This window comes from Dendropsophus ebraccatus, chromosome 11 (assembly GCF_027789765.1).
Source record: "Dendropsophus ebraccatus isolate aDenEbr1 chromosome 11, aDenEbr1.pat, whole genome shotgun sequence".
NCBI classification, from domain to species: Eukaryota; Metazoa; Chordata; class Amphibia; order Anura; family Hylidae; genus Dendropsophus; species Dendropsophus ebraccatus.
In genome coordinates this window covers 77,768,738-77,793,040 of record NC_091464.1, presented here as the reverse complement: position 1 = coordinate 77,793,040, position 24,303 = coordinate 77,768,738, and the positions used below count along the sequence as shown (strand labels likewise).

The following is a 24,303-nucleotide window of genomic DNA, read 5'->3' as shown; positions in this document are numbered from 1 at the left end:
TCTCTGTAATAAATACCAACCTCATGCTCTGCAAGCCTCAACTCAGCAAACTGATGGATGCAGAAGAGCCACCAAGGTTCCCTCAGCAGGAGCCACTATGCGGCACAGTATATAGAGACATATGGAGCTCCCGAAGATTTCTCTAGTGACTTGACTTTCCATACTGGAGGTTTTATGAGCAGTTGTCTTGGGAATCTAGCCAAGTTTCTACTTTTCTTCCTCATTTCTTCAGCCTATGGCTACTGTCAGTGGGAAGATATTGATGTTGTGCCTCCGTTTGCTCTATCCAGGGATGACAAGCATTAGTGTTTAACCGGCTTTGGCAGAACACTTACCAATACACATACGGTATGATAAGAAATCACTAAGAAAGCATGTTCCTTGTAAATACGGAAAACTAAATCTTGGAACAAGCTGTAATTTGTAATAAAATTTTGGCCGATCTGCTCAACACTAGTGTTCAGACCTCACAATGATCCAGTGCTTGGCTTTCTTTCTCCTAATCTCCCTAATAACTAGAGATGAGCGAACCGGGTTCGGGTTTGAGTCGATCCGAGCCCGAACGTTTGGTATTTGATTAGCGGTGGCTGCAGAACTTGGATAAAGCACTAAGGTTGTCTGGAAAACATGGATACAGCCAATGACTATATCCATGTTTTCCAGATAGCCTTAGGGCTTTATCCAAGTTCAGCAGCCACCGCTAATCGAAAGTTTGGGTTCGGATCGACTCGAGCATGCTCCAGGTTCGCTCATCTCTACTATTAACATTAGAAATTCATGTCTACCATCTTCCAGAAACAGCACCACCCTTATCCACAGGCTTTGCTTGGTATTATAGCTCAAATTAAGCACTCAATACGCCATCTATAGGGACACAAACTTTAATACTATTAAGTGGCTCTTTGAATGTCATATTCAGCTCTGCTACTTGTGTCTGTCAATGCAATCAAAACCCAAGCAAGCTCACTTGTCATTTTATGTACGGCCCATTGTGTTATATTACATTATACGGGCACAAGAGTACTACATGCGGCCTATTCGGTCACTTAATGGCGAGTAATAAATATAAAGTTCACTTGCTTTTGTGATGTTCGTATATTCTGACTGCCAATGGTGAGGAAATTATTGTTTTCCGCAGCAATAAAACTGTTTTCGCTATAGGAATGACAATGACATATCCTTGCCGGACCCTGAATGTTTTTTTCTGCGGATGTATAAATTACGATCTGTTTTTAACGTAATAAACCGTTTCTGGGAAGTGTTGTGAGGAAATGCTAATACAAGTGACAGGCGCACAATGACAAATAGATTTATTCACTTGGACAAAAAGAGAAAAATAAAGAACTGCAGAACGTGATTGATGGCAGGGGGAGAAACTCTGACCAAAGGGACTAATTCATTAGGGCATATTGTTAACTCCTTCAGCTCCATAGAAAATGATGTGTTCTGTGTCACTGGATACTAAATAACAGCTTTTTGCTCTGGTATTACATGGCTTAGGGAAAATTCTTCAAGGTTGGAGGGTATACAGACATGGGCGATATAACTTGGTATTATCCACACTATATGGGTTACTTCCAGTATTGTAGAATTTTGCCCCGTCTCCTGATACAATGCAGTGTGCATCCAGGTAAGGCAAGAGATCTGCCGCAGGCCGGTAGTAGTCCGGTGGCGATATTGTCATATGCAGATTGCGGGCGGTAAGCAGAACCAATGTCTGGGGAGAAATAAGTGCAGTTTAGTAAATAGGAGTGGGACATTGCCCGATAGAGACTTTATAAACAGTCTTGTTGTTTTGGGGGCATTGTACAACCCAGTAATGGTGAACCTTTGGCACTGTTCATGGCTTATTGTGACTTCTTTGGATAAGTGCAGAAGAACCAGAACAGATTGTGACTTTAATAGTTATATACAATAAACAAAGATGTGCAGAAAGATTTATAAAACTAAGTAACCCTAACTGGGTGGGATATTGGCATGGTAAAGGGTAGAGATGAGCTAACCAGCCAATGTCAATGGCTGTATCCCAGTTTTCCAGGCTTTCCTTACGATGTTTTTACCCGCTGCACGGAGCCGGCAGACAGCGGGAGTCAGCCGCTGAGATTTCTGATTCATACGAACCAGAAATCCGTCTGGTTCGCTCATCTCTAGTAAAGGGATCATCTTTCTTTATTGTTTGCCTTCACCTGTCCCCCAGATCCAGGAGCTATCCGGTTTCCATGTAGACTTATATAGGAGCAGTTTTGTTTTGTTGGCCACTGCCATAAGACGCTATCTTGGTGTTGCTTGCACTTTGATTGTGAAGTGTGAGGAGTATTATGGTGTGTGCGGTGGAGAACAATGGGGAGGTAAAGGGAATAAGGTATGAGGTACAGGCCTACTAACCTACTGTTATGGTGATGGTAGCACAGATCACCCTGCTCAAAATGCGATCCGAAAAATGGGTAAAAATAAAATAATGCTAATATCCTTGTTTATAGCACTGAAGATGGTCCAAAGCCCCTAAGTGCACATGTTTGCCCACTCCGCAGCCCCATAAACAGGGCATATTCATTCCTATACCTTCTAGTGACATTTCAGCACTCAGCCCTAGAATAGAGAAGAAATCAGGCGATACCTATTAGATGATACTGAGTATATTTGATTGTAAGCTTTTGGGAGTCTAGCTCCCTTTGTCAGACATGATGTTATACAAAACTGAATTGCTAGTAGAGTATTGTTGTACCGTGTTAGCCATAGAAATCAGTAGAATAGAGAAGAAATCAGGCGATACCTTTTGGAGGCTAACTGAGTATATTTGATTGTAAGCTTTCGAGAGTCTATACTACAAGAGTATATACTCAGTTAGCCTCCAAAAGGTATCGCCTGATTTCTTCTCTATTATACAAAACTAAAAAAATCACATACCTATACACACTAGACAGAGCTCATCAAAGGGTTTTAAAAACTTTAAAAATAACAAAATGCAATATACACAGGGTCTGCTATTTACAACAGGTCAATAAACTAAAACTCGTGAGGTGTGACAAGATGATGGTAAGCTCTTGTTGCTATCTGATTGTTTTCAGATTATTGGCCTAATAGCAACTAATGGTCTTCATAGCCAGAACAGGTCACACATAGGCCGACATGAAGCTGGTATGAATATTGAGACCATGTTGCAAAGTTTTAAATTTGAGCATTAGTTTATATTCCCATTCCCTTCTTTCTCTTTGTGTCTTAAAATGTCCCCTTAAGACCTTACCCCGCAGCCCTGTATGTCCCTCTCTGGAGAAATGGGCAGCCACAGGGAGATCTGTCCGGCCGTTGTTCATATTTAAGCGGTGTGAGTCTCTGCCTATACAAGAGCTTACCATCCTCTTATCACGCCTCATGAGCTATAGTTTATTGACCTGTTGTGAATAGCAGACCCTGTGTATATTGCATTTTGTTATTTCTAAAGTTTCCTAAAACCCTTTGATGAGATCTGTCTAGTGTGTATATAAGTCTGTGATTATTTCAGTTCTGTATAACATCTTGTCTGACAAAGGGAGGTAGACTCTCTAAAACTTACAATCAAATATACTCAATTAACCTCTAAAAGGTATCGCCTGATTTCTTCTCTATTCTACTGATTTCTATGGCTAACCAGGTACAACAATACTCTACTAGTACTCAGCCCTGAAATCTTCAGAGCAGACCACTTAAGAGTGGCCAAGCTCTGGACAGCCCCCAGTGCACCAGACCAGGACATTTGCATAATTGTGTTTTTGCCTATATCTCGGGAATGGTGCTTCAGATTGGGAGATAATAGAAGGGCTTTGAGCAGGGTAATCTTGGCTTATTCACCATATAAGTGGGTTCAAATGCCCAAAACTCAGGCTAGATTCTCTTAAATATAATATAAGAAAATAAAACTATGACTATTGCTATTGGTTCCCTTTGGATTGTATGTATGCCCCTGCCTCTGGTCCCTTAAAACTGGGAATTCTAGAAGAAGTACCAATAAAGGGGTTGCACAGGATTAGATAGACATGGTTACTTTCTTTTAGAAATGGGGCACAGCAGCCTGTGAGTTAGGTCTGGCATTGTGGCTCAGCTATTAGAGGCTGAGGTGCAATACCCTACAGTTCTGTGATCTTTTCCTTTAATATCCCTCCAGGTTCTCCATACAGGGACAAAATAACCATTGCTATTCTCCAACTACAAGAGGAAGGAAAGTTACATATGATGAAGGAGAAGTGGTGGAGGGGCAATGGCTGTCCAGAAGAAGACAGCAAAGAAGCCAGCGCCTTAGGAGTGGAGAACATTGGTGGCATCTTCATAGTGCTCGCCGCGGGGCTCGTTCTGTCGGTCTTTGTGGCCATTGGAGAATTTATTTATAAATCCAGGAAAAATAGTGATATAGAACAGGTAAGGATGGGATTTTCTATATAAATGGGGGGGGGATACCTTCCATTGTCTGGTATTGTGTGTACATTATTGTGTTAAGAATGTAAATGAATAAAGAGGATGAAATATTTAACTATTTCCAAATGTTATTTTATAAAGAGAGATGTGTTCATATTGTGATAGGGTTTGGGGTTTGCTAATATACCCTTGCCATTGGTGAGTAATGTTTCTACATTACGAAGTTTGTTTGTTTTTCTCCTCCTTCCCCTTTTTTCTTAAAGTGCCACTGATAACCCTGCATGTACCATTGCATTTGCAAATTCACTCATTGACAAAAACAAGGCTCCATACTCCAACCGAAGCTCATCAGTCTAGGTTTGTTTTTTCTCTCTCAGACACCACTGCATACAAACCACTGTGCACAGTATACTTTTTAATATGTTTGTACAGTAAGTGACAAAGGAAAAGGTTTGGTGGGTAAGGTTAGTGACATAGGAGAAGGTTTCGTAGGTAAGGTTAGCGACATAGGAGAAGGTGTGGTAGGTAAAGTTAGTGACATAGGAGAAGGTGTGGTAGGTAAGGTTAGTGACATAGGAGAAGGGTTGGTAGGTAAGGATAGTGATATAGGGGAAGGTTTGGTAGGTAAGGATAGTGATATAGGAGAAAGTTTGGTAGGTACAGCTAGTGACATAGAAAAAGGTTGGGTAGGTACAGCTAGTAACATAGGAGAAGGTTTGGTTGGTAAGGTTAGTGATATAGGAGAAGGTTTTTTGCAGGTAAGGTTAGTGACATAGGAGAAGGTTTGGTTGGTAAGGTTAGTGATATAGGAGAAGGTTTTTTGCAGGTAAGGTTAGTGACATAGGAGAAGGTTTGGTTGGTAAGGATAGTGACATAGGAGAAGGTTTGGTTGGTAAGGATAGTGACATAGGAGAAGGTTTGGTAGGTAAGGTTAGTGACATAAGAGAAGGTTTGGTAGGTAAGGTTAGTGACATAGGAGAAGGTTTGGTAGGTAAGGATTGTGACATAGGAGAAGGTTTGGTAGGTAAGGTTAGTGACACAGAAGAAGTTTTGGTAGGTAAGGTAAGTGTAACAGGAGAAGGTTTGGTAAGGTTAGTGACATAGGAGAAGGTTTGGTGGTAAGGTTAGTGATATAGGAGAAGGTTTTTTGCAGGTAAGGTTAGTGACATAGGAGAAAGTTTGGTAGGTAAGGATAGTGACATAGGAGAAGGTTTGGTAGGTAAGGATAGTGACATAGGAGAAGGTTTGGTACTGTAGGTAAGGATAGTGATATAGAAGAAGGTTTGGTAGGTAAGGATAGTGATATAGGAGAAGGTTTGGTAGGTAAGGACAGATACATAGGAGAAGGTTTGGTAGGTAAGGATAGTGACATAGGAGAAGGTTTGGTACTGTAGGTAAGGATAGTGATATAGAAGAAGGTTTGGTAGGTAAGGATAGTGATATAGGAGAAGGTTTGGTAGGTAAGGATGGTGACATAGGAGAAGGTTTGGTAGGTAAGGTTATTGAAATCGAGAAGGTTTGGCAGGTAAGGTTTGTCTGTTTGCTGATGACACACGAGTGTGCAATAGTGTTGATATTCCTGGAGGTGTCAGTGATATGGAAAATGATTTAGCTTTACTAGATAAGTGGTTAAAAAAAGGAAACTGCAGTTTAATGTTTTTAAATGTAATATAATGCACTTGGGGAGGAGGAATACTCTCTCTGAGTATCATATCGGCAGTACCTTGTTAGTGAAGACTTCTGAAGACAAGGCTTTAGAGGTAGTGATTGCGAACACCTTACAATGAGTCACCAGTGCAGCCTGGCGGTGGGGAAAGCAATGCTGGGCTGTATAGCTATAGGTATAGGAAGAGGGAGAGTGTGATCTATAGAGCTCTAGTGACATCACATCTGGAATACTGTGTGTGAGACCTCACCTACAAAAAAGATATTGATAAAATAGAACAGGTCCAAAGACAGGAGACAAAAATGGTGAAAGATGTGAAGCATAAAATATGTAGGGAATGACTTAAAGAGTCACTGTCGTTTTTTTTTTTTTGCAGAAATCAATAGTCCAGGCGATTTTAAGAAACTTTGTAATTGGGTTTATTAGCCAAATCTGACATTATCTGCATGTAACAAAACACAGTAATCACTGAACTCAAGGAGAACAGCGAAAAAAAATTCCAATGAAGTACTCAATCAAGAGTCTCCACTGATGCCCCCAAAAATTTAAATATGCAAAACAAGAGTCCGTGGAGCCTCAGTTACGAGTCTCAAAACACGGGATAGCCAGATATCTCTAGCCTGTTGCCAACGGGGTGCCTCCATGATGGGGAGAGCACCACACCACCCTGATAAATAACCCCTTAAGTCCCACTCGGTTGCGAGTATTGGAACATAGACAGGGAAACAACAGGGTGGCCCCTTTTGTCAATGTCTAACTCAAGGTGCGAGTATTGCGATCATGACAAGGGCTTGCAAAGGCAGGCTTCCACCCACAGACAGCCGTTTCTAACTAGCCAGAATCCTACCCCACACTGACGAGGGGCAAAAACCCCGAAACGGCTGTCTGTGGGTGGAAGCCTGCCTTTGCAAGCCCTTGTCATGATCGCAATACTCGCACCTTGAGTTAGACATTGACAAAAGGGGCCACCCTGTTGTTTCCCTGTCTATGTTCCAATACTCGCAACCGAGTGGGACTTAAGGGGTTATTTATCAGGGTGGTGTGGTGCTCTCCCCATCATGGAGGCACCCCGTTGGCAACAGGCTAGAGATATCTGGCTATCCCGTGTTTTGAGACTCGTAACTGAGGCTCCACGGACTCTTGTTTTGCATATTATCTGCATGTAAAAAGCCTTTTCCCAGGTCCCCCCCTCCTTCCTCTTTTTCATCCACTCTGAAAAATCTGAAAATTGTGACTTGTTGCAGGAGACGTACCCTTTCTGTTCTAGGGAGAGGGGAGGGGGGAGGAGGGAGTTAGCCGGCAGGCACGGAGGCACGGAGCTGGGTGACAGCTGTAATCCGAGCTCAGACGGGTCACTGGTGACTGTCACAGCAGATATCCCGTGAGGGATTTGTACATTAACTCTTTGTTGTCCTGTTTTGGTCTTCTCTTTAGCTCTCTCCATAGGAGAACAATGAAGACAGGGGGGAGAGCTTCAAACTGCTTTTTCATGATAAAAATGCATTTTTCGGATAATAAACCCAATTACAAAGTTTCTTAAAATCGCCTGGACTATTGATTTCTGCAAAAAAAAAATTCACGACAGTGACACTTTAAGCATTTGAATTTGTATAGTCTGGAGGAAAGAAGGGAAAGGGGGGACATGAAGAAAACCTTTAACCCCTAGACGACCTAGAACGTACCGGTACGTCCTGGAAGTCTGTGACCAGACGACTCTGGACGTACCGGTACTTCCTGTGCTATGAAGCTCCAGAGCGCGCTTCATAGCAGGTGGGGGGTGGCTGCAATTAGCAGCCGGCACCTCACCGGTAATGACACGCTGCAGAGATCGTGCTGCAGCGTGCCATTAACTCCTTAAACGCTGCGACCACTGCGTTTAAGTGTAAGTGACAGGGGGAGTCCCCTGTCACTTACCGATCGGGACCCCCGCAGTGTGACTGCGGGGGTCCCGATCGTTAAAACGGACCACCGGAGGTCTCTCACCTGCCTCCGTGCGGTCCGATCGGCGCTCTGGTCACTGAGCCTGCACAGGCAGGCTTAATGAGCAGAGCGCCGATAACACTGATCAATGCTATGCCTATGGCATAGCAATCATCAGTGTAGAAGTCAAAGTATTGTAATGTACAAGTCCTCCAAAGAGACTTAAAATGTATAAAAAAAAGAAAAGTTTAAATCACCAACACACAACCCCAAAACCCCTCCCCCAATAAAAGTTTAAATCACCCCCATTTCCCATTATATAAGTAGCGTGTAGCGTGTGTAATTGTCCGATCTATTAAAATATAACAACCGTCATTGCGAACGGTGAACAGCGTACACGAAAAGAGGGAAAAAAAGTGCGCGAATATCCGATTTTATGTTACATTATATAAATAAAAATTAATAAAAAGTAATTAAAACATCCGATCTTCACAAATATGGTATTAATAAAAACTAGAGATCATGGCGGAAAAAATTACACCCCATTCAGCCCTGTAGGTGAAAAAATAAAACTGTTATAAGCGTCACAATAGACCCATTTTATTAATAACTAATTGCCAAAAAATATTTATAACATTAGAGAATCTGTGTAACCTGCATACGGTTGTGTTGGGACTGACTTATAGAGTAATGGTATCATGTAGCTGTTACCATATAGTGTATTACGTAGACACAGGAACCCCCCAAACGTTACCATATTGCATTCTTTTTACGATTTCACCTATTTATATCTTCATAAATAATATATTTGGGATTCCATCATACATGTTATGGTAAAATGAAAGACGCCATTACACAGTAAAACTATTCCTGTAACAAATAAGCACTTACATGGCCTGTAGATAGAAAACTGAGAGTGCTGGAGCTCTTAGAAGGGGAGGAGGAAAAACGAAAACACTAAGATCAAAATTTGCACAGTCCACTGGGTCATTTTGGGCCTGGTCCTCAAAGGGTTAAATAAGTTAATGGACTAAATAAGGTTCAAATATTCCTTTATTAAAAGAGTAGTAGATGCTTGGAACAAACTTCCAGCAGATGGGGTTGGTAAATGCACAATAACAGAATAGAAACCTACCTGGGATATACTTTTATCTATTCTAAGATAAAGGGAATACTAAAACAGCAGACTAGATGAACTAGGTGATCTTTTTTCTGCCGACAATCTTCTACGTTTCTCTGGTGACTGCTGACAATGACACATAATGGGGGCTGTGGCACCAAAGTTTCCTCTGCTAAGATGTTAGGGTGTAATGAAGGGACTACCTGTGTCTGGGTGGTGGACAAGGACACTGTAGGTGCGGTCAAACAATCCTTTATACTGGTGATCTCTCTGGGCCACCTGAAGCTTGTTCGCCATGTGTGCCCCCATAACATCTCCTAACACCTTGATCAGAATGGCCTAGATGGTGGGCAATTCTTTAAAACCACCATCCTGCATCTCAGCCCAGTGATGTTCCCCTCTAAAAGTCTGTCAACTCTGTAAAATGATGCAAGCGCATCTTGTCTAGCAGTCACTACTGAAGAGGTACACTACCCCAAAGTATCCTCTGAGGGCCCACTAATAGGATGACAGGGGAAGCACTTCTACAGTACACTCTCGTGTTGCAGGACCCAGTTATATATCTGCCTGAGACATAACTACACGACTTGCAGCAATGAGATTTTTTTGTCAATGAGTGTATTTTATTACTTTTATTTGGATTGATGATGTATTTTTGGATTTTTTGCACGTGTAGCATTTATGTTCATTCTTTCTGTAGCCTCATAGTTGGGAATTCATTCTATGTTATTTATACTATCATTGCCATGTTATTATTGTTATGCCTATTATTATTTATGCATGTTTCTCTCTTCCATTCCTTTTGCATGCAAAGGCCTTTTGTTTCTTTTATGGGCTGCAATGTAAACCCACTCACCCATCCAACTCCACGTCAGGAACCACTCTCTCCACGGAATTAGACTGTGGCAAATTGCTTCGAGAGGAAAGAGGAATACGGACACAACCCTCTATACATACAGTATAATGTACATGAAAGGTGTGTCCCCAGAGCCATGCAAATGTTCAGTATTTTTGGTGCCATAGGCGGCGTCTAGTTCTGCAGCCGCAATGTATATGTGTGAATTATGCAACAAATTATTTATAATAACGTTTAGGCAGAAAGAGAAGTCACTGTGTAAGAGCTCTGCTCTCTGCATTATTCCTGGTCTGTGACATCATAGAAAATGAGTTCCCTCCATTGATGCATACTGATGTCACAGCGTACATGGGGACATTTCATGGTGCACACTCTCCCTGTACTGTGACATCACTGTGTGCATTAATCCTTTTCTATTACATCACTTTGTTCATTATGCCTGTTTGGTGACATCACTTTGTGTATTATTTCTGTACTGTGACCTTTTGTTTATAAGCCATGCGCTATATTATCCCACGGTGCATTTTCCCTGTACTATGACTTCACAATGTTTAATATGTCTATTCTGTAACATCACTGTGTACATTTTCCCTGTCTTTGTGACATCACTGTGTGTACTCGCCCTGTACTGTGACATCACTGTGTATTAGCCCTGTTCTGTGACATCACTGTGTGCATTATCCCTGTCTCTGAGACATCACTGTGTGCATTATCCCTGTCTCTGAGACATCACTGTGTGCATTATCCCTGTCTCTGAGACATCACTGTGTGCATTATCTCCGTCTTTGTGACATCCTTCTGTTCATTATCCCTGTTTTTGTGACATCGCTTCCTGTATTATCTCTGTTTGTTCACATCACTGTGTGTATTATACGGTAACCCCCAGATAATGTTGTAGCGGTGGGACGGCCGGTCACTTGCTAGATGGAAGTTTGACGCTACTACTTGTGGTGGATGGCCGAGATACAGCCGGACCTTAGGGTTTTGTCACATGACGCCAGTGCCTGGTGGGCACACAGGTGTGATGGCACGCCTGCTTTTTGAGTGTAAGGCCGGTTGTACCCTTTTCCCCTGTGGTCAGGGTCCTGTCGGGTTGCTGGAGGGTCCTTTGGGATAGTGTAGTCACAGGTGGTCAGAGCGGTGTAATGACCCTCCCGAATAGTAGTAGGACCCGCCACGAACAGAAAGGGGAAATGTCCCAAGGTTGCAGTGTATATGCTGTGCAGGTGGTAGCGGGTAATCACAGACTCAGTTGATAACATTGACTTGGTTTACTACTTGTAAATGTGCAGCAGGTAATACAACGGATCTTGACATACACTTGATACAGTTCCAATAAATACACGAATATAGAACCACCAGATCTGTGTGATAAGTGCTGAGTAGGATGTAGTAGAGTTGATAAGGTTGTACTGAGGTAGTGTAGTAGAGAGGAGGGTGCCGTGACAGTCTCAACTCAAGTAGAAGAAACAACCTGTGCCTGTGTTTTGGCCTTTCCTATAGTCTTCACACCACTTGATGCCCACTAGCGTTGGCGCAACCGTAACAATGGGTGACACAGGCCCCAGACCCTGTTACCTGGCATGACCAGAATGGTTGAGATTTCCTAAATACACCTGCGAGATGGACTTTACGTAAATTTGCTTCACCCGGATCAGTTCCTAGCTCTTTGGCCCTTTTGTGGACACTGTCCTGCACTGTAGTTACTCCTAGTCCTCAGCATGGGTTGAGGTTATCTGTTGGCTAGTCCTCTCCTGAAGGGTTTAGCACTGCATCACACAGCGTGTGTGGTGCTTCAAGAAAAAGGTTTGTTAGAAGGCTCTGTTCTGCGTCCTACCCATGCGTGGTGCTGACTAAGACTGACTTGTAGAGGGGACCTGGCAGAGGGCAAGTGCCCAGGTAGTACCACAGTGGAGAGCTATCTGTGTTGTGTCCTTTCTCCACCAAAGCTCAGCTAAGACTCCTCCTTCATCCAAGGGACTAACTTCCTAACCAGCGTGTAAGATGCGCTGTGGTTGGGTGGAAAGAGTGCAATAGAGAAACGGGATAGAAAAGAGAGAATAGGAAAGGAGAAATCCTACTGGTTAACAGAATCTGGGACTTACACAAACAATAACCCTTTAGGATGCTTCAGCTGTGCAGCTTCTAGACCAGTGCTTGTCAAATTTTTTTTACTGGAGCCTCACCCAACAGACGAAGGCAATGCCTGGACCTCACCAGACTGACCAAGAGGGTGCCTGGGCCTCACTATCTGTGGTGAAAGTTCATTTAAAAGCTGAAAATTATGCTAGGGCTACCTTTCACCTATCTCCCAAGCTCTAGATACTAATAAAGCAAATAATAATGTTGCTAAAATGGAGATAGTTGTACACAGCAAAAGGACTGTGCAGATTATAGTCACTTTTGTGCAAACTGCCTCCCCAGTTGGGCCTCACCAACAACTAGGGGACGCCTCACTGGTGAGAAGCACTGTTCTAGACCTTAGTTATACGATACAGCGACATCTAGTGGTCATCTCTGGTAACACTATAGCTGTGACAAGACCACAAACAAGTACGGACTTTTACAAGGGGTGTTAAAGATAGCAACACCTGCAGTAGGATACCACAATTATGCCTGTTCTGTGACATCACTGTGTGTATTATCCCTGTTCTGTGACATCACTTTCTGTATTATTCCTGTTCTGTGACATCACTTTCTGTATTATTCCTGTTCTGTGACATCACTTTCTGTATTATTCCTGTTCTGTGACATCACTTTTTGTATTATTCTTGCTTGTTGACATCACTGTGAGTATTATTACAGTGACATCACAGTGGTTATTATCCTTGCACTCAGACATCACAGTAAGCAGTGACATCACATCAATGTGACATCATTGTATTTATCATTACTTTACTTTGACATTACTGTGGTCATCATCCCCACACTTTGCATTATTCTGGTTCTGTGACATCACTGTGTTTATCATCCCTTTATTCTGACATCACAGTCTATATTGCTCCCTTGCATTATAGAGACTACATATTGAAGGCTTTTCTTGCCCTGAACCCCAATGTGGTTATGTGTTGCTATGGGGGGCCTATGGTTATTTGCCACACCCTTGGTCATAGTGCCTACATCAGCCTGGACCTCTCTTTTCTAGAAGATTCTTATATGTTCTGCACAGAAATAGGATAAAGTGATATTTGCTAAAGGTTTCCTGAAGTCATTGTGGACATCCTCCATTATCTCGGCTCCTCTCGGTTATATTCCTTTTAATAACCAACCAATGAAAGGGCAGGGATCAGATTCATCTTATATCAGTCCTCGGCTCACTAGAAAGAAAATCTTAATGTGGATCAATTTTAGAAAACAAATGGAAAGGTTGTGTTGATCTGTGAAAGGTCACATGTAATTGCTGCCTACAGTGGGAAAGTCGGCTGGTGCAACGCTCACGTCTAAGTGCTGGCTCCTTGTTAGAAAGATCCGGCACATTTATCATCTCCGCCAGTTATAAAAGCTTCCTGTGTAGAAAAAGAGATGAGCGAATCTCAGGAGGCAGCGCTGACCGAGCGTGTTTAACCTCTTCATGACCTAAAAGCTTTTGACCATTCTTGACCACGGTGAAATTTCTCCTTTTTTAAAATTGCTCCATTCTAAAGATGAAAGTTTTCTTACTTCTTAGTGTGTGAAGACATTTTTTTTTCTTTCCCTCTTATGTCTCGCTTGAGGTTTTCGTATGATATCGTATTGGAACTGATTATCTAGTAATTTTCTATGCCTGCTAGTATATAAGAAAAGAAATTGTCTTCTGCAGTGGAGGAGGTCCATAGGGTATGTTGCCCCAATACAGTCAAAATGGGCCTGTATTGTTGGTAAATAATTCAAAGAGGACCCACACTGATTGTCTTTTACCTGCTACTTATTATGTACCACTCTTTTTAATATAATACTAGAGGGGTAGTGTGTCTCCTTGAGCAAATCCCCCAAACTGGCATAATGAGTGTGAAATGGAATGGCTGAAAGTCCCAGGACACTGGGTTCACCATTGGTGTTTTTTTCTTTATACTTTCCTTTGAAATTCTCTCAAGGTCCCAATTATCCTGCCACCATTGTCTTCAACGTTCATGGTTTAGCTCTGACATGATCAAGTAAGGTCTGTAAGGTCATCATGCCATGTAGCTACGTTGGGTCAGAACTATGGTCAACAATGGTGATAGTATGGATAACATGTTATTGCACCAGGAACACAGTGGAGCCATGAAGACTAGTGGCAAGGAAGTTAAATTATTTAAAAAAATAAGCAAAGTAGCCCACCTCCAGAAGGAAGAGAGTTTGCTCTCTGGTGCCATCGATTGGAGGTTACTGTCTGAGCACCCTCTGACTACAGCAGTCTATGAGTAATGCAAGTATGGAGGAAGAAGATGGCACTCACCGACAGGGTATAATCATCCGGCTTTATTGAACATCTGAGGATCAGGGGAGGAAGGAGTCGACTTCTTCCTCCCCCGATCCTCAGATGTTCAATAAAGCCAGATGATCATACCCTGTCAGTGAATGCCATCTTCTTCCTCCATACTTGCATTACCTAGATATCTTTGTTCACGATTGAGCACTACCTGGTGGTCCTGGTGGTCCACCGGAGCGCTTGCGCTTACGTGGTGCCAGTCTGAGTCTTGTTGAGCAGAAATGCCGAACTGTTAGGGTTTGTCAACTTTCTCTGAACTCACACTCTGCATTTGACTCCCCCGCGGCTGCAGAAGCTGGAAGCAGCCCTAGGGAGTCCTGGAAAACATAGATACAGCTACAATTCAGGATTTCCACTCAACAATATCTATGATGTAGGCTTGGTTGAGGAGCTACATTTCTAACCCATGAGACCTGCTACGTGTTTATTCTCTTCTTAAAATTCCATACGTGCACTTCTCCTCTATATGACATATACTTCATACTCCCGGAGCGTTGTGTATGACATTTCAGACACGTTACGCAATTGAGAACATTACAGATTCTATCTCCTCTGGTGATCTTAACACCCCCATCCAGCTTATTCCCAATAACCTTTCACATTTTATTTTTCATTGCTTGTTTCTTTAATACGTTGTATTGCTTTCTATTGTAACCTCGCTCCATACTGCATGACCTCAGCCACATTTACTGTGGAATTAGAGGATGAAATGTTCTCTACTCGTAAGCCGGCTACAGATAACTCTGCTTCAGCCTCCAGTGAACCAAACCAAATCGGAGCGCCGGCATCAAAAGGTTTACTTTCTCAAGTAATCTTGCCGAACATATAGAACATGCAGAGCAGACATTTGATAGTAAGGCCTTTAGAGGTACAGGACACGGTGTCCCTATAAAAAAAAACAAGACTGATGCATCATCTCTTTTACATTAGAATGTATTGAAATCCATGTTACTTCTCAGACTCCTCTGTCGGGAAGTTTAGGCAACTAGGCAGCACTATCTGTGCCTGCATAATTTATAGTGAAATATGGGGAAGGAGTTCTGGCTAAAGGTCCATAAACCTTATTTTGTTGTGTGGCTGTCCCACCTATTCACCGATAGACAGTCAGAGGAGATATTGGTCGGGCTTGATGGAAGTCACTGCACAACCCTTTTGTCCTGGGAGAAATACCCTCCCCCCCTTCCCCATAGAGAACATAGGAACACTCGGTTGTGCCAAATGTTCCTGTGTATGGGGAGGGTGGCGGTCAGACGGAAAAGATAACTGATGGCTGAGCGATTGGTTGGCCTTCAGTAATTGAAGGAGTATGGGGACCTTTAGACTAGATTATGTGCAGGGAGACAGAGTTACTGAGACAGAGAAGTGGTACTAAGGCTGCTTAAAGGGGTTATCCAGCGAAAATCTTTTCCTTTCAAATCAGCTGGTGCCAAAAAGTTATATAGATTTGTTATTAACTTCTATTTAAAAATCTCAAGTCTTTCCGTACTTATCAGCTACTATATGTCATGCAGGAAATGTTTTATTTTCATTCAGACACAGTGCTCTCTGCTGACACCTCTGATCGAGACAGGAACTGCCCAGAGCAGGAGAGGTTTTCTATGGGAATTCATAAAAAACTGAGACAGAGTTCCTGTCTTGGCCAGAGATGTCAGCAGAGAGCACTGTGTCAGACTGAAAATAAAACAACATTTCCTGCAGGACATACATCAGCTAATAAGTGTAGGAAGACTTAAGATTTTTAAATATAAGTAAATTACAAATCTATATAACTTTCTAACACCAGTTGATTTGAAAGAAAAATATTTTTGCTGGACAACCCCTTTAACGTACAGAGAGACAAAGAGCCTGTCCAACCTTTGTTTAATTCAAGAGAATTAGACAAAGGTTGGAAAGACAGTTGGAAAGACAGGGAAAGACAGTGCAGCTATATCATAAACATATATAGAGAAAGAATGGAAAGCAGGACTATCTGTACATACATAATTGACAGTGAGGTGTGAACTAGTACTGTCTAAGAATACATAATTTACAGGTCAACATGTAGACAAGTCTATGGCTGATTCATTTAAATGGAGAGACAAGGAGACAGTACTGTCTGTGCCTACACCACTTACAGCTAGAGAGGAAGGCGGTATTATCAATGCCTACATTATTTACAGAATAGAGATAAATGATACCAGCAGCCACCACTAGGGGGAACTATAGAGCTTAGGGCATACAGTTATACATTCATATAATTAAGTGCAAGCAAACAGCCAGAAATTTACCTTTTGAGCTTTGCATGACCTCTACTAAGGAAGAAGTCCGAACAGGAGGAATAAAGAAATGACACACTTATCTCCCCGGCTCCAGTGCTGGTGCCTGCTCCGGTCCTCTGTACCCTGGGCACTTCTAGGTTTGAGAGGGGACCTAGGACGTTATGTTCAAGGCCCACTCAGCCAATCAGCGACAGAGGTGGGACCTGGCTACAGCCACTGACTGGCTGAGTGGCCCTGGAACATATTAACACATACAGGATCTGCAGCAGATTTGATGGGGAAGATTTTATGCTGTGTTCAGTTATTTAGTTACCTTGATATCTGGGCCATCAAATCTGCTGTGAATCCTGTACGTGTGAACGCACACTAAGGCTCAAAAGAAGAAAACATCTTTAAAGGGGTTATCTAAGATAAGAAAAAGCACAGCTACTTTCTTGCAAAAAACAGCACCACCTCTGTACTTGGGTTGTGCGTGGTATTACAATTTAGCTCCATTTACTTCAGTAGATCTCAGCTGCAAAACCCCACACCCAAACTGAGGACAGGAGAGGTGCTGTTTCTAGAAAAAGGCTGCCATGTTTTTCTAAGCCCCTTTAAATTTCCCAGAAATGTTATGTCCCCATTATTACTCTTTTCCTAAAGCCTATACTCACCACGTTACCTCCTACCATAAGTCTCAGAAAAAAATAAAATAAAAAATAATATATTCTACTTTGTCACCATAGGACATGTAAGATCTGTCATCACATACAGCACACTGGCTCCCCTGTAGTCATTTCCACCTAAACGTTGCTGCACATTTTTACAGTGCGCGCAGCACAGATGCTGATTAATGAACTGACACCCATTGCCCGGGAAAGTCTGACCCCATAACCTACAAAACGTCCATTAAAGAACTCGCTGCCAGCATCAGCCAAGGTCTCAATCAGGGACATAGAATAACTTTCTGTGCAGCTATAAAATACAGGATGAACCAGATGCTGAAATAACTGCAGACTCCAGCAAGCTGCAAACTGCTCTGTCTTCTTTACTCGATTATATAGATATAAGGTATAAAGATATGTGATAGATATAGAAATAGATAGTTATATAGGAGGGAGATAGATAGATAGATAGATAGATAGATAGATAGATAGATAGATAGGAGATAGATAGATAGGAGATAGATAGATAGGAGGGAGATAGAGGCAGGGTAGGCAGTTGCTATGGGGCCCATGCAGGAGGGGGGCCCAGGGGAAAAGGTAAGAGAGTGTGTCTCTCTGCTTTACCCCTTATGTACTGCAGTGTGTAAGTGACCCAATGCTTACTTACATGCTGCAACACAAAAAAAGGGTTAACAAGCAGAAGACAGAGATCTCTCCTTCACTGCACTGATAACCTCTGACCTCTGTTCTCCAGCTGTGCAATCAAGTAGGAAAGGAAAATGTGCAGAGCTCCATGCAGAGTTCAGGGGTTATCAGTGCACCAGCAGTAAAGCATATATATACATATATATACACACACATATGCGCAGTGCTTTGTGTTGTGCGTAGGGGGGCCCCTTTAAAAAAAAATTTATGGGGCCCCGTGAATCCTAGCTATGCCCCTGGATAGGAGATAGATAGATAGATATAAGATACATACTTTAGAAAAGCAGATGTGGAAGCCTTGGTTAAAGCTTCACCATTAGAGATAAGGGAACCTTGATCCTGCTTAGGTTCATCCGAATCTGAATTCTCGGTATTTGACACGGTCACCCCCTATTTGCATTATGGCTGCTCTTCACGGGTGTAAAGGGTAAATGTTACAGCTTTCATTACTTATTTTATATCACACCTCATGGTGCTTGTTCTGGTAAAAAGTCGTTTTTATCACCTGTGGATTGGTATATGTGGGCGGGGCCTTGTGGCCTATGTGCCATATTACTCCGCCCCTAGTGCCACTTAGCCCCGCCCCATCCATGACATCATCACCACATAGGCCCCGTCCCTCATCGGCCATTGGTGTGGGGCAATCTAGGGGGTGGAGCCTAGAGCTTTAGGCTGGCCCTTCCAATGGGGGCGGGGCCTATGTGGCGTCACTGATTGGGGCGGCACTAAGTGGAGCTAGGGGCAGAGCGATGTGGCACATAGGCCGTGAGGCCCCCCCCCACATATACCAATCCGCAGGTGATAAAAACGACTTTTTACCAGAACAAGCACCATGAGGTGTGATATAAAATAAGTAATGAAAGCTGTAACATTTACCCTTTACACCTGTGGAGAGCAGTCAAAATGCAAAAAGGGGGTGACAGTGTCACTTTAAATCTATCTATATCTATCTATAATAGGCTGTATATGTGTTTTCCGGGTCTTCCTAGGTCTCTGGTAATCAAATGCTGAACGATCAGGCTCGATCATGCTCCAGTTGCGCTGAAGTCTAATAGCTACCTACAGGTGGCAGTAGAGAAATAAATTTATTGCCTATTTGGAACACTTATTTTCCCAGGGATCATTGCTCCTACCAGCTGGATCTTCACAAGGAGAATCAGTACCATCCAAAAAGCTATAAACCTAATTGAAAGCAGCACAACAGGTGCCCGCCTCACATGGCATGGTCCACCAGCTTTCCACAGAGACACTGGCATTGCTCCGAATGAAGATTCTCCATTCACCCATGAAATGTTACAGCTTTGCTCTTACATGAGAAATCCTCCGAGAAGAGTTAATCTGTGTAGGATGCATCCAGGGACGGCCCTAAGGCTTCTCTTTGTAGAATAAGTGATAGAGAGATACCTTTTTAATGTCTTTCTTATAATAATTTTTTTTGATGGCTCCTTCTCCGTCGTGTGACACATCTTTATAGAGAACACTGAAAGCAACACGTTCTGTAAAATCGGCTAATTGGAGATAAAATTAACAAAGTCCTCGTCGCCGCCCCCTGCTGTGATCACAGGAACAGATGATGACTCCGAGGAAACTTCTCACCATTGTTTTTTTTTTTTTCCTTTATTATTAATAGGCCAAGAAACTGTTTTAACCGTAAAGATAAATTTTTGCCTTTGAAGAGGATGAGCTCGGAGCTTGTCCATTGTAAATGCGCAATGCTAAATAAATTTTTTAAAACACAGTTAAAGGGGTTAGAAAAACATGGCCTCTTTCTTGCAGAAACAGCACCTCTCTTGTCCTCAGTTTGGGTGTAGGTTCTGCAGCTCAGTTGCATTGAAGTGAATGGAGCTGTTTTGAGGACAGGAGTGGAACTATTTTTGCAAGAAAGTAGTTGTGCTTGTTATTTATTTTTTAAATCCTGGATATCCCCTTTAAAAAAAAAGTCTTAGTATTCTCCTTGTGCAAAGGTTTAGTCTACTGCTCTAGCCTTGTATCTTAATACTTTGATTTAATTAATGAATAGTAAAAATAAGAGACAATAGCTGAAGCTCGCAGCTCAGCCTCCCCCTCCCTGTGGAATGACATCTTCAGAGGTCACAAATGTATATTTAGTAACGAGTCCCATTTATGTCCATTGCTGTCTAAGCCCATGTACTAGGTACATTGGGATGCCAGTGCTGTCGTCCTGTTTTGAACCGCCGCCCAGTTCCCGCTCACATCACTGGTTTATTCCCAAGCATCGGCATGAAGCCCTGGAGGTGGGCCGGCCCTCAGTAGGACGATCTCCCCTCCCCTCTATGATCCAGCTCCATTGATTCTAATAGAGCCGTGTTACAGAGAGGAGGGGGTTCCATTACACTGGGGGGGGGGGGGGGGGCGGCCCACCTCCAGTGCTTCATGCCGGTGCTTGGGAATAAACCAGTGATGTGCGTGGGAACTGGGCGGCGGTTCAAAAAAGGACGACAGCGCCGGCGACAGTCTATTCATGTAAAGAAAAACAAAGCGATGTATGTACCTAAAGGTACATTCGCTTTAAATGCTGTTAAAAACAGCTAACGCAAGATAGCAGCCCCCCCCCCCCCCCATAATTCTATACAAAACATAAAAAAAAATTACAATCAGACAATGGAAACGCATTAGAAAAAAAGAACATGTATCAGTGTCTAGCTGTAACATAATACCACCAATCTAGGTGTCTTTAGGGGACAGCCATGGGGCCATGATTTGCAGCTAAGTTTTTGTATATTACAAACAATTGCCGACTAGTCTTTTGTCAGAACGGTAGTAAACAAGTAACATCTCACCTTACCCACAATGCACCCTGTACCTGTCTCAATCCATTTTCATACATACAGTGGGGGCATATGAGCCATTATGAAAGACTTAATGATGACATTTCCCACCATTGACCCCTTTTATGCACGATCGCCCGCAGGGTATAACTGTGGTTTCCGCCATCCAGCATTTTCCTTTCTTATGTTAATAGCCATTTAACAGCCCGCGTTGTGTATAATCGCCCCGTCTATCGCGCTGCCAGATACCTTTTCACAACACGTCTCTGTAGGCTTTGGGCACTGTATTGTTTGGGATATTGATTTACTTGGCAACATAATATTCACAGAGCCTGTTCTGCTGTGAAATAAAAATCCTGACATCGCGCCAGCTTATATACCAGATGACCCGTTTTGCCAGGATTGGCGAATGGTCAGAGACGAGGTTTTGCAACGTGCAGTAATTGATTATTCCACACCTGATCTGCTCCCATTCCTCCTCATCTGCTGGGATATTCAGATGGATATTTCGCCGTATTACTGCTGCTAGTTCAGCATCTTTCTCTGAGCTCATCTTCTCATTACGCTCCATCCTACTGCAATGTATAGAGCAGTCTCACCGCCTCAAGGGTCCGCAGGGTCACATGGAATATTATTGCTGACCAATTATGTTTCTTCTATGATAGGAACATTTTAAAACATTTGAATTTGCTTACACCACAGTCCTATATAGATTTTAGAAACCCAAAGGACACCCAAAGGGCTGAATCTAAATACTTTGTAGGTTTTCATCCCTTATCCAGACGTGGAAGCCAGACTTAGCTGATAAAAAGTACCAGTCTGCTTTCTGAGAGTGGTCCTGGTGTGGGAAGCAGCTTGCTCCTAGGGTACTAAAAGCAGAAACAGGTCTTGGTCCGGGCTTATGGACAGCAGCAACGTTGGGTAAGGGCAAGAGAGGTGTTTTCTCCCCCCTCCCAATCCTTCTGAATATGGAATCAAACTTGGGTATTCCTCAGATTTCATTGGTAATTGCCAAAACCTCTTAAAGGGGAATAAAAAAAAAAAAAAAGAAAAATGGCAAGCAGGCAGGGGGTGTGAGAAACTAATAAACAAGTGAACTCGCCCCTCCTCAAGCCTCCATTGGGCCACTCTCAGGTCCCATTCACAACAGCCGGCTGTCATCTTTAGCAGAAAACTGAGTAGGCCGCATACTCCAACCCCCCCCCCCCCCCCTTCAGACTGTCTGCATTTTTTTATTACTGGGGACTTCTCCTTTAAGTTCTGCACCCAATTTTTTCACAGTCTTTCCTGATTCTTGTGCCGTTCAGTAGGGAGAATGAAACTTGAGTAATTGTGCAGATTCGTTTGCACTAAGCTCTGAACTTGCAGATTTCCTTACACTAACTTGCGGATTTGTTTGCACTGAGCTCTGAACTTAGAGATTCACTTGCATTAAGCTCTGAACTTGCAGATTTACTTGCGCTGAGCATAAATCTTGCAGATTCGCTTGCACGGTGCTATGAACTTATAGATTCACCTGCACCAAGCTCTGAACTTGCAGATTCACCAGCACGGTGCTCTGAACTTGCAGATTAGCTTACACTGGGCTCTGAACTTGCAGATTAGCTTGCACTGTGCTCTAAACTTGTAGATTGGCGTGCAGACTTACTTGCATTGAGCTCTGAACTTGCAGAAGCAACCATACCAGACAAAGCAGGTCTGGAAAATACAAGAAACAGCCATCACCAAAGTACATAGTACTCCTATGTACAGATACACATAGAAAACACTTCCGATATAGGTTCTCAGATCCTTTAACAGAACGAACGATGAGGAGACTGTAAATGAAACCACTTAGATGAAATAAAAAAATCCAACATTTTGCGTTTACCTAAAAATTGCACGTTTCATTTCCTTAAGTGAATCTTTTTTTTTTTTTTTTTTCGCTTCTATTTTACCAAATAACACAGTAAGATAAAACCTATGATTGAGCTGAAGTGTGCCTGATAACATGTTTTTTTTTTTTCATCTCTAGTGTCTTTCTTTCAACGCCATAATGGAAGAACTTGGAATATCGCTAAAACATCCGAAAAGGCTAAAAAAGAAGTCAAAGGTCAAGGGGAGATCGTCATTCACCAGTATGCTGACTTGTCATCAGAGGCGGATAATCAGAAAAGAGACAATGGCGTAGACACTGAATGTCACTTTAAGAAATGGCTGGGACTGTACCGAGGGTTTTTTAAAAGAATTCTGTCTCCTTTTTTTAAATTCTTTACATGATTTTTATAACAACATCTAGGATCTACTCAACATGGAGGATGTGGGATCCAGCGAAGGGCTCACTAGACATGTGAGAATCTGTACAATGCATCTCCTGCCGACTCCATCACCCCCATGTACAAACAACCTGTGTGCTTTCTAAATAAAAAACACATTGGGTTTTTTCACTTTTCTGTCTGTACTTTGCCATGAAGTGTTAATGAGGTTGTGCAAGTTTGCAAACAGCATGGCTGCTTGTTCTAGAAACAACGTCTCACCATGAGCATTATTTACAGCTCATGCTGCCCTAGCCACATAGCAAGAATGCCCCCCCCCTACAAATAGGAATAGATCTGTCAATCAAACCACCAAGTTTCACCCCATTGACTCAGAGCCCCGTTTTCAGCCAGAGTTACACATTTCTTTGAAATGGTAATGCTATTCAGAAAGAAACATTGTATTAACCCCTTAACAACGCATGACGGGTATAGCTGTCATGTGGCCGTTAAGGGTAAGCAGAGAGGGCTCCCGGTGTGAGCCCTCTCTGCAGCCCGCGGTCTTCGGTTGCTATGTGCAGCTGGGGACCATGGGTATTAGCCGGCACGGCCGATTGACGCTGCCAACTAATTTACTATTTAAATGCAGCTGTGATAGCTGACAGCTGCATTTAAATAGTAGATGTGCCGCTCTACCTGGTGTCTAGTGGGGGGGGGTCTCCTCCCCCCGCGATGCGTTTGAGGAAGGGAGATCCCTTGTACTGAGCCAGCCGGGGCTCAGCATTGGAATGATGTTAATCGTGGCTCGCGTTCCATGTATCTGGTCTGCTGCAGACCAAAATAATAGAGCACTGATCTTATGGATCAGTGCTCTATTTTATACACAGCATTGATCTCAATGGGAGATCAGTCCTATATAGAAGTCCCCCAGGGGGCTTCTAATTAATGTATGTAAAAAAAAAAAGTGTAAAAAATCTATTTAAAATAAAGTGGGGTTTTTTTTATTAATAAAAAATCCCCTCCCTTAAAAAAAGTTTAAATCACCCCCTTTTCCCATTTTATAAATAAAAATAAATAAATTGAAAGATAAACAGACTTGGTATCGCCAATTGCCCTAACTTTTAAATGATCAGATTCCTGATCTCACACGGAAAATTGTGCATTTTTGTTAACATCAAATCCAGAAAAAGTGTAATAAAAAGTGATCAAAAGGTCGCATATAACCAAACAAGGTACCAAAAGAAAGAACAGATTGTGGCGCAAAAGATGACA

At 42.6% G+C, this 24,303-nt stretch overlaps 1 protein-coding gene across 1 annotated transcript in view; it reads left to right on the top strand.

The window, feature by feature from the left end:
* The window catches only part of GRIK1 (glutamate ionotropic receptor kainate type subunit 1), a 264,135-nt gene extending 240,912 nt beyond the window's left edge, over nt 1-23,223 (top strand). The window contains exons 15-16 of the mRNA XM_069946178.1: nt 4,142-4,392; nt 22,812-23,223. Coding sequence (XP_069802279.1) covers nt 4,142-4,392; nt 22,812-22,967 — 407 coding nt within the window. The 3' untranslated portion in view covers nt 22,968-23,223. The remainder of the gene's footprint in view (nt 1-4,141; nt 4,393-22,811) is intronic.
* Nucleotides 23,224-24,303: the final 1,080 nt, after the last annotated feature.